Here is a 14,314-nt window from a genome sequence, read left to right as displayed (position 1 = left end):
CAAGCACCCTATGCATTGTGTGAGGATTAAATGAGATGATGTACAGATTATTAAGTGTCCAGATGTTCCTGGAACATAGTAGGTGGTTGATAACTCTCAGGTCCCCTTTCCCTCTGTTGTTTGTGTTGTTGTTGTTGTTGTTGTTTCCCCTTTTTGCATCTGGACTACTAGGAAAAAAGCCTAGGCTTGATTTCTGAGTCTCTGTTCATAATCCTGAAGGATGGAGAGCATTTTCAGAATGTCTTAAATAAACATTTCTTTTCTTTATGTCCTCACTGCAAGGGTATAAGTTACCACTAGTGGAAAGAGAGGGGAAGAAAATAAATGAGTAAAGTTTAGAAAAAAACAGATAGGAAAGAGGGTGAGAGAGGCAGGAAAAGGAAGTGACAAAGGAGAGAGTAGAACATGAAAGAGCACCTGTTGGGGGTGGAAGTGCTGTAGAGAGATTGTAAGCTTTTTCAGAGCCAGATAACTGCAGGGTACAGAGCAAAGAGCTTGGGCTATGGGATGAAACAGACCAGTGTTCAAAACCTGGCTTCTCCACTTACTATTTCTGGGACCTTGAACAAGCTCCTTAGGCTCTCAGCATTTCATTTTCCAAAACAGCAACAGCTAAATTTATTGAATGCTTACCACAGGTCAGGATGCTTCTATTCATTTAATTCTCACAACAGCCCAATATGACGTATAGAACTACAACACTCATTTTACAGATGAGGAAACTGGCTTAAGGACGTGGTTAACATTTGTTCAAGATCGCAGAGCTGGGATTTGCCCATAGATGGTCTATCTCTGGAGCTCACACTTTAACCACTGCATTAGAGCTGCGTACATTGTGGGATAAGGAGGAACAGGGGAGATAACTGTGAGTGGGCCCCCGCAGGACCTGCCCATAGTGTGTGCAGGTGCATGTGCTCCCTACCTTTCCCTCTTTCTCTTCTCCTTTCCCTGGCTGCTTGTCCTCTGTTTTCCTGCTGGGACTTAATGTTCTGGAAACTTCCATCTGGTTAAATGGAAATTGTCACTTGAAAAGAAACTCCTATGTAGCTTCATCTCAATACACTCTAAGTGTCATTGATAAACAAGTTACATTGCTGTAGTAGAAGACTATTTTCAGGGACTCTTTCTGTGGAGTCCACCCCTGACTGTAAATCAAAACAAATCTGATAATGGGAGAAATAAACTATTTCACCCACTCACATGTGCACACACACACTGTCTTTTTCTTATACACACAGGAGTTCATTGTTCAGTTCCTTTTCTAATCTTTGATTGACTTTTTTGAATTAAATTAGGTCATATTTGACCATTATCTTATGGATTAGTGCTTATTCCTTCTATCAGTTCGGCCCATGTTTTAGCATCAAGTAGCTAATATTGCCTGAATTGTCCATTTGCTCATTCATCACCTAAAAAAGAGTTTTTGGAAGCCTGTTACCTTCTAAGCACTACATAAGTGTGAGGGATATTAAGATGAATGAGATAGGCCTTCCTGTCAAGTAGATCATTGCCTAATGATCATAAAACCAAGTAATTATGCCACAACATGGTAAGTTCAGGAATGGAAGTGAACACAGTTTATCATTTGTATTTTACATTTTTACAGGATCAGAAAATATTTTCCTTATGATTAATGGTTTTATTTTCTGCTGAGAATTCTTTCTGCATTCCAACAAAAAAGAAGAAACCACACATACTTTCTCTGAGTTATTTTATCAATACCTATTTTAAGAGTATGTTAGGAATCTAATTTCCTTACCATTTTTTACAATTTTTTTTAAGATTTTATTTATTTATTTGATAGAGGGAGAGACAGAGAGCACAAGCAGGTAGAGAGGCAGGCAGAGGCAGAGAGAGAAGCAGGCTCCCCGCTGAGCAAGGAGCCCAATGCGGGGCTCGATCCCAGGACCCTGAGACCATGACCTGAGCCGAAGGCAGCGGCTTAACCCACTGAGCCACCCAGGCGCCCCCATTTTTTACAATTTATTTTTAAGGTAACCTTGTATTTTCTACGGCCAACAATATACATGTTCATTATTTAACAAAAGGAAAACAATACTGGGGCACAAAGAAAATTGAAATTGTTCTATAATCCTACTCTCCCAGAGTTATTTATTAAATAAGTAATTGCCTTTGAAAGGTTTTATATGGGGCACCTGTGGATCTGTGTGTGTGTGTGTGTGTGTGTGTGTGTCTGATACCAAAAAATATGTTTTTTTCCCCCTTCAAAACAGAGCCTACAGGGACATTGGATGTCTGGTACATGAAACAGCACATCGACTACAATAGACAACAGATTTCTCTTTTCTGGAAGGTAAGTTTTCAGTGTCAGTGTAAAATTCAAGAGAATTATATATTTAACTATTTTTGTCTTATTCTGTTTTTACTGAGATATAATTGTTATATAAAAAGAATTATATGTTTGGACAATGTCTCAAGGTCAAAAATATGTTTTATTTCCATAATGGCTTTACATGAGGCTTCAGAGACTTAGTTAGAACTCATTTTCTCAACAGTATCCTCATGACACTTGACTCAGTGTCATTTATTTTTGCCAGATGAGGGCGAGAGCTCTGACTGTGTCTCGTCTCCATACAACCACATCTTTTCCTCATCCACTTCCACACCTTCCTCCCCAGGCCTGTCCACCCTCTGACCCCACTGCAGCATTTCTTCTGACAGTTGCCCCTCCCAGTCACCATATCCTCCCTACAGACCACATGTCCAGCCATGACTGTGCCACCTTACTTATTCACCTTTTTTGGAAGTTAAAGATGAGAAGTGTGTGGATATGGATTTTCAGGAATGTATTTTCTGTAGACACCAAAAAGGTAGAGGGTGGAAAGAAGGCTGCTCTACCTCAAGAACTCAAGTAATAGTAGAAAATAGTGTGAACAGGAACAGAAAGCAGCTCTTCATCAGTAATAGTAAAACAGTAGTAACTGGAAGAACCTTCCAGAAAACAGAAAACCTAATGTTTTTACAGGGTGTGAGAGTTTCACAAAGTGCTGAAATCTGGGGCAGTTGTTTCACGAAATCCCTTAAAAACCCGGTGAGGTAGTTACGAGGCATCCCACTTAACAAATGGAAAAACTGAGAGAGAGGGGATGTTCTTCCTACACTTACCCAGCTACTAAGTTCAGAATTGAGACTGCAACCCCATCCAGACCTCTTTCTGTTACATCGTGACTCACCTTTATGAAAAGAAAATACTATTTGAATTGAGCTTCTGACTGGTATGCTCGTAAGAGGTTTCCAGGAGAGCTATGCTCCTCTTTCCTTCCCCAAGCCTGCATCCCTCTCCCTATACCTCTTCCACATAAGGGTAAGTCAACAGTTTTGGAATTAGGAAGCTGATGAGCGCAAAACCCAAACAGTCATAGAAATGAGTATAAAGTCCTCTGATGGGGTTAGCATGATAGATTTTGATAATTGCAATCTCTACAGTTTTCAGAAATGAGCCAGGCAAGAAATGAGCTCTTTCTCCTTCTTTTCCTTTCTCTCTCACACGCACACAAAATGTCTGATATGAGACCACTATAAATAGCTTGGTGAGTCATAATCAAGCTCTTCACTCTGAAACTAAAACTGCAGCTTAAAATTTATTTTAAAATAAAGCCATGTTTAAGAGCAAGGCAATTCTCAAAGCAAGACATTTAGAGCAGCCATAATTGGTATTATAGAATAACTCACTCCAATTCTTGGCTGTTGGTTTTCATTTTCACGAGTAAGCCACTGGTTAAAACCAAAATTCCTCCTTCCATAAAGATTCCTTCTCCTGAAATGTCCTCAGCAGTGATCTGAAAAGATATACTGTTTCAGTTCCAATAAACATTTGTTAGCCACAGGTAAGGCTCAGTCCATGTGCATATGCAAATTCTTCTCTGTTTCTCATTTTAATCTTGCCCCTATTCCCTGAAAAGCCTAAATTCTGAAGTGAGGTCTTGGAATTCAAGAAGACTTCAGTTCTCCTCTAGTCCACCCTTCCTGTCATAAACATTGCTCCCACTCCACCCAGGACAGAGAGATGCCTCTGCTGCGACCATCTGGGAAAGGGAGAATTCCCCTTCGTAAGCAGTCCATGCTGTGGTGGGCAACTCTTATTGTTATAAAACTTTCCCTTTTGGGGCGCCTGGGTGGCTCAGTCTGTTAAGCAGTTGGCTCTTGATTTCAGCTCAGGTCATGATCCCAGGGCCCTGGGATTGAGCCCTGCATTGGGTTCCATGCTCAGGGGGTTGTCTGCTTGAGGATTCACTTTTCTTGTCCCACTGCCCCTTCCCCAACTTGTGCACCCATGCACTCGCTCACACGCGCTCTCTCTCTCTCTTTCTCTCTCTAAAATAAATAAATAAAACTTTTTAAAAATCCCCTTTTGTGGAGCCAGAATTGTGGGTGCTCGACTGGAACTGACTTGAATACAAAACCAAAAATGTAGATACTAGAAACTTCTCCAACTTGGTGGCCAAGACAGGGCACCTTCAAAACCTTTGGTGACTATCCAAACTGAGGGGCTCCTTAAGGAGTGTTGGATCTAGTCCTCAGTTTTTCAGGGCCATTACAGGATTAAGTCCTTGTCTGCAAAATCCTAGGCTTGTTCAGGGGCCCCAAGTAGACCACTTATCTGGGAGTGGGAATAAAAGACTGACCAGAGTTACTGAGATGAACAGGCCAGCTTCAGACCACAGAACTATAGAGCCCAAGAGCCAGAGGAAATGAAAGCAGTGTGCAGTCCCATCACTCACGTTACAAACACAGAAACAGTTCTAGGGAGATGAAGTGATTCCTAAGGAGGATTTCAGGTACTATGGTGCTTGCTGCTACGAGCCTTTCTTGAGTAGAAATCATTGCCCCTTCTGTCTGGAGCCCCTTCTGCCCCACTCATCCAACTGGGGATTCCTTATGCTACTCTCAGGCAGGTTTGGGAATTTGATGGGATATTACCATTATATGGGGACTCGTCTAAATGACAGACTAAAAAGAAACACTGCAGCCAGATCAGGTGTTCTGTGGTGGGGCCCAAATCAGACCTCAGTGGGGAAAGGAAGCAAAGATGTATGTGTGTGGTGGCTTTTTTTTTTTTTTCACTTTGATCAGTGCTGGGAAACCCAATGAGAGGGACACCCTGTCACTGCAGAGAAGGGGATTTCAGGTCTTGGCACCAAAGGAAGCCCCAGGTAAAACCCCATTAGGCTATGAACAAAGTGAGACCATGTTTCTCTTGCAACCGGGGAAATGTGAGATGACCTTTCATTTTTATAGGATGTTTACATCAGAAGCAAACAACTTGGTGCTGAATGGGTATAGCCCTTGCATGAAGTATGAATGTAGGTGAGTGTGAGTATGTGTGATGAGAGTGCATCTGTGTGAGTGATGTGTATGCATGTGTGTTGTAGATGTGTGTGAGTGCAAAGGGTAAGTGTGAATGAATGTGAGTTTTTTATGTGTGTGGGGTGTGAGTGTGGGTATGTATATATGAGTATATGTGTCAGTGTGGGTGCATATAGATGAGTGTCTTAGTCTATGTGGGTGCTACAACAAAATACCATAGACCAGGTGGCTTATACACAACAGAAATCTATTCCTTGTGGTTATGGAGGCTGGAAGTCCAAGATCAGGTGTCATCATGGTCAGGTGAGGGGCCTCCTCAGGGTTGCAGACTTCTTGTTATATCCTCATATGGCAGAAGGGGTTAGTGAGGGGTGCCTGGGTGGCTCAGTGGGTTAATAAGCCTCTGCCTTTGGCTCAGGTCATGATCCCAGGGTCCTGGGATTGACCCGCACATCAGGTTCCCTACTCAGTGAACGGGGAGTCCTCTTCTCCCTCTCCTCCTCTAGCTCATGTTTGTGCTGTCTCTCTCTCTGAAATAAATAAATAAAATCTTTAAAAAGAAGAAGAAGGAGAAGGAGAAGGAGAAGAAGAAGAAGGGGCTAGTGAGCTCTGTGGGGTCTCTTTTACAAGGGCACTAATTCCATTTATGAAGCCTCCACCTTCATGACCTAATCACCTCACAGAGGCCTTACCTCCTAATACCATCACATTGAACATTAGGATTCCAACATATATGTGAATCTTGGGGAGGAGCACACGAGCATTCAGACTACAGCAGTGAGTGAGTATGAGTGTGTGAAGGGGTTTTGCGTGGGCATCAGTGTGGTTGTGTTTGAGAATATGTGTGTATGTGAATGTGATTGTGGCAATGTTGTTGAGGGTGAAGGAGACCTTTGCTTTGTTGTTCTGGTTCTTACTTATTTACTCCAGGTTTCTGCTCAAAGGTTTCTTCCGAAAGTTCTGTTTCTTCAAAAATATGTTGTACTTTTTTTTTTTTTTTTGCTGTAGCTATTTTTAAGACAAAAATTCATCCTGTACTGAAGCCAAAAAGTACAACTTAATCTATGAAATAAAAAAAAAATACCAAGGTATTATTAAAACAATAAATGCATTGACAATTAGAAAGTGTTGCTCTGTCACAAAGAGCCCCAGTGTCATGTTAGAGTCCTTCACAGGGTGCTTTTAGCCTCCTCTCCCTCGGATTCCCTGTCTCTTCCTTCTGTGCAAGTTTCATATTATTTCCTATTCTTTGTTTAAGCATTTCAATCCATGATTCCAATACACTTTTCTTCCAGTTAACACAACATGTATTCTTTAAGAGAAAATCACTGTGTAGATAGATAGATAGATAATGTATGAAAAGATATGCCAATGGGTTTAAATCATATTAACCTTTCCAGTTTCCTCTGTTAATTTCTTAATCACAGCAGACCATAAACTTTCTTGAAATTGTGGTCGAGGCCTGGATCTGAAAGAGAAATATGTGTTTATAAGGGAAGCCAAGTTCACTTTATTTATCATCCATTCACTCAAACAGACAAACATACTAAAGCCTCTCTTTAGTACTGGGCACTGTTCCATGCCAGGGATAGGGAAGTGAGTAAGACAAGTGCTGTCCTCAGGTGCTTGAGCTCACAGACCAGGAGGGCAGAAATGGGGGTGATGAGGGCAGTTAGGTGTTAAGGAGCAGTTCAAGATTCAGCTAGGGGGATGATGATCAGGGTCAGCAAGAGAGCAGGGGAATGGGCGAGGAGTCACAGAAGACCTCTTGCAAGGTAATACTGGAACTGACCCCGGAAGAACATTTTAGCTGGGACAAGGGTGGGAGAACATTTGGTAGGATGTAAAGGATATAAAGGATCACTATAGCGAAGCACCATCCCATAAAAGTATAAAGCAAGCCACAAATGAGAGCCACATGTATCATTTAAAATTTTCTTGTAGCCATATTTAAAAAATAAAAAGGTACAATTAACTTTAATAATGTATTTTATTTAACCCACATATGTATGGAATATTATCACTTCAATATGTAGTCATATTTTAAAATTATTGATTAGCTATTTTACATTCTCCTTATCCTACCAAGTCTTTGAAAACTGGCATATCTACTAAGTGCTCATGGGTACAGTGGCTAAGAGCTCCCCCACCAGAGAGCAGCACATCTCAGTCACACTTCAAGAGCTCCGTGGCTTTGTGTGGCTGGCGGCTCCCTCCTGGAATGAGCAGAGCCCTTCACAAGCAGTAGAAAAGGGAGTTAAAAGAGAGTTAAGCAAAGTCAGTTCTAAAAATGGGGGGAAGATTTGGTGGGTTTTACTCATTTGCTAAATGAAGTAACTCATTTGGATAAACAGCTACCCTCAAACCACAGAAGGTGAGAAGAAAGAGAAAGTAACAAGCCTTGTACAGCAGCTCACAGCAGAACCTCAGAAAGGCCGCTGTGGCCAGAGGCAGCCTTGTTGGCACATTCCCCTTGTCTCTTTCTCCCCGTATTTCTCTGTGTTGTATGAAGACTATTCCAATCCACATCACATTGCACGAAGGAGATGTGTCCTTTGGCCTCCTCATATGAAAGAAATCCAGTAAATGTAGGAAAATATTACTTGTAATCTGATTTATATTGATGTAGAATGAAGATCTATCATAAATCCACAGGGAAGATTGGCTGTCGGGACCCTGAGGCCTTTATATAATTAAAGGAGGCATCCAATTTCAGAATTGATATTTAAATACAAAAGCAGCAAATGAGAAGATTTTGATAGTTTTGTTGTAATATTCAACTCTGTCTCCTTCCCTTTCCCAGCAGGCTGGCACAGCATTTCTGAAGGTATTTTTGGAAAGAACAGGTTGTTTGCCTTGCTTACTAGTCATACATATTATACTAGCTGTTATGTAGGGAATTTCAGTTGGATGACAGAATGTGGTCAGTGACGAAGATAAGAAAGTGGGTAGCGGAGAAGAATTAACAAGATAGAAAACAGATGGAAGGGGAGTTCAAGTTTTGCTCTGACAAAGTTTTGCTCCAACAAAGTTTATTATTTTGCTCTTTTTCTGCTGCAAAATAAGGTAGAAATCATTGTGTCAGGGTAACTAGCATGAGGGATTACTATCAGTTAAATAGGTTCAGGGTAGCAAAACACCTGGGGCTATCTACTGAGTGCTAACAGGACAACAGTTAAGAGTTCATCCTCTAGGTAGAGCTGTGCTAACTGGATTCAAGTAGTAGCTTCACCGCTTACTGGCTGTGTGTTCTTATCCTTCTGTGCCTTCCTTTGCTTACAAGGAAAGTGCAGACAGTAATAGAATTTACCACATGAGGTGGCTGCAAAGATTAATGAGAGAATCATGAAAAGTGTTTGCTAAGTCACTAGAAGACAAACATGGTGCAGGATGCCGAAGAGGCAAAGATGGACTGACAGGCTAGTGGGAGGACAGATCCACCGATGGATCATTTCAATACAGTGATTTCTTCAGTTTGGACTGGGGTTGCTGAAAACAGTCATGAGTTCTAAAATCAAGGTACCCAGGCTTAAAACTGCATATTGTATGTACTTTGTAATCAACAGTATGACATTGGTGAGACTTTCATACAGAGCTATGGTGGGAACTGAGTTCAAGATGGCTGGGCTTTCCATAGATTGGTAGAAGAGTTTGTGATTACAATGGGGAAGAGTGTCAATTATGATGATTTTTATATTAGAGTAACCGAGAGCGGGGAACTCACCAAGTGGCAGAAATCTACCATGTGCCAAGCACTCTTTGAAACCATTTGCCTCCCTCAACCCATTGCATCCTTCAGTAAGACTAATCTGTACATAGAATTATCCTCATTTTACAGATAAGTAAATTGAGCTTCAGAGAGGTAAAATAATTTGCTCAAGGTCACACAGCTGCTGTGTGGTAGAGCAGAAAAGTGAACGATCTGCCCTAATAAGAAAAACTGACCTCGCTCTGCAAAAAGTCTTCATGACAAAACTGTGACATATTCGAATTCCCCAGCTTTCTAAGAGGTTTTGATTACAGACTCTCTTCTTTGATGAAGGCTTAGTTCTGACAGGTGTGTGTGTGTGTGTGTGTGTGTGTGTGTGTGTGTGTGTTTGCATCAGGGGAATTTCAGAATAAAATATCATTTTATGATAAGTACAGTAGTTTTTTCTTCAAATCCTAAGAAGAAATGATTTATCAACTCACAGAAACACCTTTCCTCTCATATACTTAAAAACAAAACAGGGGCACCAGACTGGTTCAGTCAGTGGAACGTGTGACTCTTGATCTCAGGGTTGTGAGTTTGAGCCCCACGTTGGGTGTAGAGATTACTTTAAAAAAAAGAAAATTTTAAAAACAAAACACAGAGGACTTGCATTCTGACATGGACCAGATTTTGTCCTATCATGTCCTATATTCACCACGTTATTTTTTTTAAAGATTTTTTTTATTTATTTGACAAACAGAGATCACAAGTAGGCAGAGAGGCAGGCAGAGAGAGGGAGGGAAGCAGGCTCCCCGCTGAGCAGAGAGCCCGATGTGGGGCTCGATCCCAGGACCCTGAGACCATGACCTGAGCTGAAGGCTGAGGCTTAACCCTCTGAGCCACCCAGGCACCCCTCACCACGTTATTTTTGATGCTTAAAGACTTTTCAGCCAACAGAACTCTCACAATAGTTTTATAAGGGAGCTGCTCACTGTTTGCTTCTTAGACAAACCTAAATCAGAAAAGTCACGTTTACTAAGTTAAAATCTTTTCTCACACACAGAGCAAAAAGAAAACTGAAGGAGGCAATAAGACAGATTTTCCTGTTTAGCAAACCTTTACCAGTAGGAGAGGGTGACAATGACAGGAACCCTGGCTTGACACCCCTTTCAGCACTGCTCATAAATGTACAAGAAGTACCAGGGACACTGCACACATTCAGGACAACGCCTTCCTCTCTCATGCCCACCAGGGGGCGCACTAAAATCTCCCCGTACTTTTTGTCTGTGAAGCCTAGTCAGTTTCTTAACCTCAGGAGGGGGAGATATGAGGACTAAATGGGAGAGTAGATATAAAGCTTCTGAATCATGGTATGCCCCAATAAAGATAGTTTCTCCTCACCGCACACCCATATATATAAACATGAGAGTAAAATAAGTTCATCTGGAAAGACCTAGCTGGCTCCTCACATGGTAGTTCTTCTGGGTTCACAGCTAGTCTCCTTGTGACCTAAGGCCTGTTGACTCTGGAAAAGAAGAATTCTGGATCTCCGCTTTCCCAAAATTTCTGACTTGATGTCTGCTGTTGATGCTTCACCTCAGAATGTTCTACACCCTCACAATGAGACAAGCCGCTTTCCAATTTCGGGCCAGAAGGTTGACTGGGATTCCAACTATGAAACATAGCGCCCTATAGTGACCTGTTCATTGTCTCAGGCTTGCCAACGTAAGGAGCACCACGTCAGAGAAGAGGGATCGCTAGTCTCAAAGTCAGGAGCCCTGGGTTCCACTCTCAGCTCCTCCATCTGTTCCTTGAGTGACGTTAAGCAAGTCATTTTGAGTCCTAGACTTATTTCCCTATTGATAAAATGAAATGTTGAATTAATTGTTAAACTATAGAATTCTTTCTGGTTCTGTGATGATATTCCATTATGTCAGGACCAATATAATCCAGAGGTGATGGATTAATGTGCATTATTTGCAAACTTTATGTTGCCATTTTTAAAAAACCAAATTAAACTCTTTTCAGTTGCTTCAGGACATTATGCCCAGCTGGATAAATACCTGATTTCCTATTGACTAAATTGGTTTTTTGTTCCATGGACCGTATTGGACAAGTTAAGCCCATTTTCAAATTGGTGAAGGAGGCCAATTCCATGAGACATGTTAACTTTTATCCCAAAATATGAGCTTGACATTTTATATAAGCATAACTCTTGGGATACCGTATTTATTTCTCTAACTACCTTAACCCCACCTTTACCTTCTAATATTTTCAAGTCTAAAATATGAGATGTGGAGGAGAAAATGCAAGGGTTTGGGTCTAGGCCCTTCACTACCCTCTAGGAACCTTTGCTCATCTTTCAGACCCACATCTCTTACTAGATCACTGTAGTGTGTGGAATCAGCTAGATTTCTACAGCAGTCACGAGGCAAGTTCATCGGATCCAAGATGACCTGACATTTCCCCTTCTTCCAGTGCTCTACCATAGGATTGATTAGGATTGCTGAGGTGTCTATGAAGGAGAATGAGGGGAAGGTAATAAGGGCTGATTTGCAAGGTGTTTTTCTTTCTTTCTTTCTTTCTTTCTTTCTTTTTTTCAATTAGGGCTCTGGTTCCTCAGTTGTCAGAGTAAGCCTGAAGCCCCTTGGGTTCCTGCCAAGAATGGGGAGCTTTGTGAGCTCAGTTAACTCTTGAGGAGTGCCTTGAAGGAGAAGGTGCATGGTGTGGGAGTGAAATAATAGTCCTATCTCTGGACCTACAGAGGAGTCAGGGAAGGATGGATTGAGAAAAGACCTGAGGGGATGTTCTTCCCCAGCCAGCTTTCGCTTTAATTTATCTTGTTTTTCTCCTGTGACGAAGGGCATATTTATTAATAACAGTTCAGAACACCACAATTTCAAAAGCAGACACTTAACTTTAATCCACACCACAGGCCTTTAAAATTGATTGTGATGGATAATTAAAATGTTAACTTGCTTGGTTCCTGCCAGAACACAAAGATGTCTTCTAGGGAAAGGCTGAATGTGCACCCGGAAGAGTCCTAAGCAATATGGCATTCCCCTGGTGCATTGACCATGAGATCCAGTCCTGGACTTTGTGGATCCAGAAGGGCACCTGGGATAGGACCTGCATTAATCAAGTTCCCAGAGACTGAAATATAAAAAGCTAGATGTTCATGGATTAATTTACAGTGAGGAATGCAGCTGTTGGGCTACCCAGAAGACTTTAGTCAGCGGATAGGAACATTCTCTCTCAGCATGCTAATTATTTCAGAAGCCAAATTATCATCAGAAGGCCAATTTATTCACTTAAAGGGAAAAATACAAATTTTAAGTGAACCAGATGTTCATGTTACTCCAGCCTTTCCCGAGAGATTATTAGAAGATTGCTTAAGGGGTAGAAAATCAGAGAAAGGGGCATTTGCCAGTCCTAATGTGTGTCTTTTCAGCACCTGAACCCATAGAAGGACTAGCCTTGCCAAAAATACCATCATGCTTATGTCTGGCAAGCTAAACCTTCCTCTCCCTGCACAAGCAATGATGGGCACTGCCAGGACTGCCCTTGGCCACTCTCCATTTTCATTGCTTCTGTTTCCCATGGTCCTTATCCAAACAGGGTTACAATACAAATAATTAGTTTTCTGCTTACTTTCTGGGATTGCTCCCAAATGATCTCAATTGGAATTTTTGCAATTCCAAAACTCATTAGTCACACATTTATAAACAGTGTCTTACTTTCCTAGCACAGATGGCTAATCCAGCTCACTAAGTGTGGATTTTATGAGTTTAGCTCTTGAAAATCTCATTTCTTATTTAATGGGCAGCATTACACTTTCTATATGAAAAGGGGTGTGTGTGGAGGGGTCGTATTTCACAGATTGAGAAGTGGAGATTCAGAGGATCTGACTGCCTTGCTCTAGGTCACACAGCTAGTGGTGGTTGGTAGAGATAGAACTGAAACCCAGATCATCTGAGTTCAGATTCTGCACTTGTTCGATTAGATGTAATTGAGCTTTTTACTGTTAGGAAGTTTTATTTTGAAGCAAGAAAGGAAAATCAATGTGTTTTTATGAATTAGCTTTTTAAAATGTTAACTGAGGGGATGCCTAGGTGGTTCAGTGGGTTAAGCCTCTGCCTTCGACTCAGGTCATGATCCCAGGGTCCTGGAATGGAGCCCTGCATCGGGCTCTCTGCTTGGCAGGGAGCCTCCTCCCCCCTACCCCCTGCCTGCCTCTCTGCCTACTTGTGATCTCTGTCTGTCAAATAAATAAATAAAATCTTTAAAAAAAAATGTTAACTGGGGGCGCCTGGGTGGCTCAGTGGGTTAAAGCCTCTGCCTTCGGCTCAGGTCATGATCCCAGGATCCTGGGATTGAGCCCCGCATCGGGCTCTCTGCTCCTCGGAGAGCCTGCTTCCTCCTCTCTCTGCCTGCCTCCCTGCCTACTTGTGATCTCTCTCTCTCTCTCTCTCTCAAATAAATAAATAAAATCTTTTTAAAAAAACTGTTAATTGATTTTTTTTCCTAAATGGTGGGCTTGCATGGGCTTGGGTGCATATAAAAATATGCAGTGGAGGAGAGGAGATGTAAATAAAAAGGTCACTCATATGTTACCTACTGCTGCAGGGGCCATCAGGTCCAGCCACAAAGCATCCAGCGACCTTGTCTGGGAGTACACAAGTAAGTGAATGTGTTTCGTTGCAGAATATGACCGTATCTGAGGCACGAGGAAAAATCCTCCACTATCGCGTGACCTTGCAGGAGGTGGCAGGGGGGAAAGTCACACTACAGAACATCACAGAACACACCTCCTGGACGTGGGTCATTCCCAGAACTGGAAATTGGGTTGTGACTGTGTCTGCAGCTAACTCAAAAGGCAGTTCCCTGCCCACTCGTATTAACATAACGGACCTGTGTGGGGCAGGTGAGTACCAACTTTGCTTTAATATCGCCTATGGTAAACTGTGTCTTACTTACCTCTTATCTCCCACAGGCTCAGCCCAGGGCCTGGCATGAGTAACACGGGAGTTTAGACTTTGGAGCCAACGGCCTTCAGAGGCTCTTTTGCACTTAGTCTGTGAGTGGTTTTGGACAAGTGAATTAACACCTCTGAGTTTCAATTTTCCGCTCTCTAAAACGGGTTATATTATCTGTCTTGCAGGTCATTGTGAGATTAAATACAGATACTAATACATAGCAGGTACTTAACAAATGTTAGTTGCATTAAATTGAACACTAATATCTTGGCTAATTTTTCTAGTACAAGAATAGTATGTGTTGTCAAGTTCTAGGAAA

General features: G+C 41.8%; 1 protein-coding gene across 1 annotated transcript in view; it reads left to right on the top strand.

Moving 5' to 3' along the window:
* IL12RB2 (interleukin 12 receptor subunit beta 2) overlaps window positions 1-14,314 on the top strand; it is a gene marked incomplete at its 5' end in the record, with an annotated part of 65,464 nt that overhangs the window by 21,714 nt on the left and 29,436 nt on the right. Inside the window, 2 exons of the mRNA XM_080801282.1 lie at window positions 2,235-2,314; window positions 13,724-13,943. Of these exons, the coding sequence (XP_080657408.1) occupies window positions 2,235-2,314; window positions 13,724-13,943 (300 nt within the window). The remainder of the gene's footprint in view (window positions 1-2,234; window positions 2,315-13,723; window positions 13,944-14,314) is intronic.

Source organism: Martes martes (assembly GCF_963455335.1).
Source record: "Martes martes genome assembly, chromosome: 4".
Lineage (NCBI taxonomy): Eukaryota > Metazoa > Chordata > Mammalia > Carnivora > Mustelidae > Martes > Martes martes.
The sequence above is the reverse complement of the archived record's forward strand: the minus strand, read 5'-3'. Positions and strand labels throughout refer to the sequence as shown.